The sequence below is a fragment of the Empidonax traillii genome, unplaced genomic scaffold (assembly GCF_003031625.1).
Source record: "Empidonax traillii isolate 1590-97213 ecotype Southwest subspecies unplaced genomic scaffold, ASM303162v1 scaffold1191:size203906, whole genome shotgun sequence".
Classification (NCBI taxonomy): Eukaryota; Metazoa; Chordata; class Aves; order Passeriformes; family Tyrannidae; genus Empidonax; species Empidonax traillii.
Genome location: NW_020956384.1, coordinates 104,514 through 108,984, shown reverse-complemented (window position 1 = coordinate 108,984; position 4,471 = coordinate 104,514). Strand labels below are relative to the sequence as shown.

Sequence of the window (4,471 nt, the reverse complement as noted above, 5' to 3'; positions counted from 1 at the left end):
ATTATCAACATTAGTATTATAAAAGCATTATTAATATTAATTATATTAATTAATATTGACTAATAATATGAAATTAATATTAAATAATTACTAATAACATATTAATTATTACCAACCATATCTTAACATTATGTATGATTCAGTTATTTATTTATGTATTTCTATTAAAATGTATTCATGAGATAAAAGTGTTTGTATAATTAATGTCAAATTACCATTAGCCCAACATTATTATTCATTAGGATTTATCCTATCATTTACTTATTTATTATGTATTTCTATTAAAATGTACTATAAATACATATAAAATATAAAAATGTTTCTAAAAATAATTTTATACATGTATTTTTAGTATAACATATATTTTATTTATTATATTTTTATATTATATAGATTGTATATAATACATATATATTTATATATTAATGATGTATTGTAATCATAAATATATATCTTTAATATTTATTTTTATTGCCTAGTTACTGTCATATTATCAATCTTAACATTATTAACATTAAATCGACATTATTATTAATTAGCATTTACACCATCATTTATTTATTAGGTCTTTCTATTAAAATATATTCATAATATAAATACCAATGGCTCGGTGTCCATCCCTGTCCCTCCATGTCTGAGCCCTGGTGTCCTCCAGGGATTGTTGGGCTCAGATCCATCCCAATCATTCCATCACTGAGCCCTGGGGTCCTCCAGGGATGTGTTGGAAGCTCCCCCAGGATCCAACATCCATCCCAGTCCCTCCCACATCTCCACACTGCCCAGGACTTCGAGGGGTCACACACCTGGTTGGTGTCCAGCTGTGGCTCCTCCCAGTCCTCAGGAATCTCCATGGAGTGGTTTCCTGGCAGCTCCTCCTCCGGGAATGTCGGGAGCACAGCCGAGCCCTGCAGAGGGTGACAAGTGACACCACAATTCCATTGATTCCCAGAGCAGAGGGGCCATTCCCAAGCTCTGACACTGATCCAAGCAGACAGATCCTCATCCCTTCCCCAGCTCCAGCAGGAAAATCAGAAATCCCAACCAAATTTGCGGCAAAATTCCCACACAACTCCTTTGCTTCCCAACAAATCAGCACAAAATGGAAGAGGAATTCCAAGTCCCTGGCCAGGGATTTACTTACCCTGAGGATGGAGGAGTTTGTCCCTCCTGAGTCCCTCTCCCTTTCCCTGAGTGTTTTCTCCAAGGATTCCGGAGGGTTTCCTGGGAAATGGTACCCAGGGGGGTCAGAACCACCTGCAGGAGGACCCTGTGGAGACCAAGGTGAAATTACTGCCTTCCCTTTTTCCTTTCCCAAATCCCTTTAAAAATGAGATTTCTGGAGTCTACGTATCAACCACCTGCTTAATTAACCTGTGAATCTGGAATTGAAATGTTTTGTCAGGAGGGGATGGAATTTTTAACACATTTCTAACCCATCTGTTGGGTTGTGGAAAGGTTTAAAAGGTCTCCTCCTTGGAAGTTGTCCCAGGCCAGGCTGGATGGGGTTTGGAATAACCTGGGATAGTGGGAGGAGGGAGATGAATCATCAGGAGGTGCCTCCAAACATCCCCTGGCTCCCAAATATCCCACAAGCTCTTGATCTCCACTTGGAGACACAACATCTCCCACCAGGGACCTCCAAAGGTTTCTTGGAGGGCTTGGATGCCCTAAAAAAGAGGATGAGAAAATTCCTTTCCCCAGGAGCTCCAGGGGCTGTTTTTTGGGATATCTCTCGTCAGGCCTGGAGGGAAGGGACGGGTTAAGATCCATGAAGATCCTCCTGGATGGAGATCCATGGAAATCCTCCTGGATCTCTGGGATACAGCCCTCTGATGGCACTCCTGGACCATCCTGGAACTGGGTTCCAGCAGGGAGATGAAGCTTTAACAAGGCCAATAAATTCCCAATTCCCAGAAAAATGAGCTGTTAATCACAACTGCAGGGGACTTGATTATCTTCACTGCAATTGCAGGTGAGTTGATTATCCTTGGGAATTAGTCTGGAATCCTGGAATATCCCCAGTTGGAAGGGACCCCCAATGATCCCACCCCGTCCCTGAGCGCTGCTGGAGCTCTTGGTAGTCCCACCATGGACTCCTCTGCTGGACAATCTCAATCAATCCTGACAGCAGCATCAGCTCCTTCCCTGCCAGGGGCAGCAGAGACAATTCCCAGAATCCCTGAGGCTGGAAAAACCCTCCCAGCCCATGGAATCCCCCCTGTGCCCCATCCCCACCTTGTCCCCCAGCCCAGAGCACTGAGTGCCACGGCCAGGATTTTTTCCCTAAAATCCAATTTGAACTTCCCCTGGCACAGCTTGAGGCCGTTTCCCCTTGTCCTGTCCCTGTTCCCTGGGAGCAGAGCCCAACCCCCCCCGGCTCCCCCCTCCTGGCAGGGACTTGCAGAGCCAGAAGGTCCCCCCTGAGCCTCCTTTTCTCCAGGATGAGCCCCCCCAGCTCCTTCAGGAGTTCTCCAGATTCTTCCCAGCTCCCTTCCCTTCCATCAGTGTCTCCCTGAACTGGGGGGGACCCCAAACCTTCATCTGTTCCTCACCCTGGGGAGTCCTCCAGATCCTGGTGATTCCAGAGACTCCAGCTCCAGGCTCTGGCCTTCTCCTGTCCCCTCAGGGCTGGCCAGGACACCAGGAGAAGGATCCAGCACCGGGAGATCCTGCAAGGCCACAAAGAAACCACCAAATTCCTTCATTCCCGTGGAAAAACGGGGTGTTTTGCAGCCCCACCCGCCCTGGAGCTGAAGATCCCAAATCCTGGTGCCAACCAGGAGTGTCTTCCAGCAAAACCGCCCCAAGTGGGTTAAACTGAAAGGGGAGAGGTTTAGGTGGGATCTTGGGAAGGGCTGGAATGGATTTTCCAGGTTCCATCCTCGGTGCTTCCAGGTCTCTCTCCAGCTCAACCATTCCCAGCCAAGGGAAATGGAGCATCCAGGAGGGAAAACAAAGCTCTGGATGCTCCTGGCACAGCCCAACCCCAAATCCCAGTTCCAAATGGGGCCACAGAGCCCCTTGCAGGGCCTAAAGGGGCTCCAGAAGAGCTGGAGAGGGATTTGGGACTGGGCATGGAGGGACAGGACACTGGGAATGGCTTCCCAGTGCCAGAGGGCAGGGACAGATGGGAGATTGGGAAGGGTGGGGAGGGGCTGGACTGGAATTCCCAGAGAAGCTGTGGCTGCCCCTGGATCCCTGGGAGTGTCCAAGGCCGGGTTGGTGTCCCAGCCCCTTGCAGGGGGGTCGGGTTGGAGCAGCTCCATCTCCAAGCGCCACCATCCCCTGGACCCTCCTGATGATAGAGGTGACCCCAACACCTCCAACACCCCCTTCCCGTCCCTGGGGGGTCTGCCTGTCCCCGAGGGTGGCAGATGACATCACTCACCACATGATTGTCCCCAGAGCTGTGACTCGTCCCCGGCTGCCACCCCAGCCCGGCCAGGCCGCGCCGCTGGAGCTCCTGGCACAGTTCCCTCAACAGGGCCAGCTGGGCACACCAGTACACACCAGTACACACCAGTAAGGCCCAGTAAGAGCCGCCCTCCTGCTCCTCCCACACCCCTTGCTGGGGCAGCCACCCCAAAATGGGGCTGATGGATCTCCAGGGGCTCGTGGGGGGCACCCAAGGGTCAAACTGAGCAGCTGGTGGAGCTTGGGGGGTGTCTCTGCCCACCCTAAAGGACATCCCCAAGTGTTTGAAGCTTTCCAGGATTTCAAGGATCTTGATAAAAAAACAGGGAGAAGGATTGGTTTTTTTTTTTAAGAGGATTTAGGTGGGATTTTGGGAAGGGATTTCGAGCTGGGAGCGTGGGGAGGGGCTGGACTGGATTTCCCAGTGAAGCTGTGGCTGCCCCTGGATCCCTGGGAGTGTCCCCACGGCATGTCCAGATGGAAAATCTCAGTTCCAATCCCCTCGGCAGGAGGGTCAAAGCATCACCCACCTTGATCCCGTGGCCTTCCAAGAGCCTCTCCAGGTCCTGGAAGGGGAAAGAAGGGTCAGAAGTTCTCCCTCTCTCCTCTTCAGACCAGGCAGGGGGTTCTGGGGGTGTCCTGGGGGCACTGGGTCCCCTCTGCCACCTCGACCCCAAACAGGGAAGTGTTTCTATAATTTTGGGGTTCATTTACCTTCATTTCCACTCCTCTGCCTGGTGGTCCAGGTTCTCCCTTCAATGGAACGAGATCAGCTCATTAATTAAGTCGTTAATTAAGTTAATTAATTAATCCTCCGTGAGGAGCAAGAAGGAAAGCCCTGAGGAAGGGGAATAATCCCACATCTGGTCTTTCCTCTGCCACCAGCCCACGGGATAACCCTGGAGAAATCCCTGTCAGCTCAGAGCGGGGGGTTGTCCATCAGCCACCTCCTGACCCTGGTGACCCTCCAGGGGAGGGATTTTGGGATTCTGGGGTCAAGGAATGGGATGGGATGGGATGGGATGGGATGGGATGGGATGGGATGGGATGGGATGGG

At 50.4% G+C, this 4,471-nt stretch overlaps 1 protein-coding gene across 1 annotated transcript in view; it reads right to left on the bottom strand.

The window, feature by feature from the left end:
• LOC114069106 (collagen alpha-1(VII) chain-like) overlaps window positions 1-4,471 on the bottom strand; it is an 82,897-nt gene that overhangs the window by 38,664 nt on the left and 39,762 nt on the right. Inside the window, exons 42-46 of the mRNA XM_027905667.1 lie at window positions 4,129-4,167; window positions 3,945-3,980; window positions 3,389-3,490; window positions 2,553-2,669; window positions 804-905 (exon numbers count right to left, since the gene is read on the bottom strand). Of these exons, the coding sequence (XP_027761468.1) occupies window positions 804-905; window positions 2,553-2,669; window positions 3,389-3,490; window positions 3,945-3,980; window positions 4,129-4,167 (396 nt within the window). The remainder of the gene's footprint in view (window positions 1-803; window positions 906-2,552; window positions 2,670-3,388; window positions 3,491-3,944; window positions 3,981-4,128; window positions 4,168-4,471) is intronic.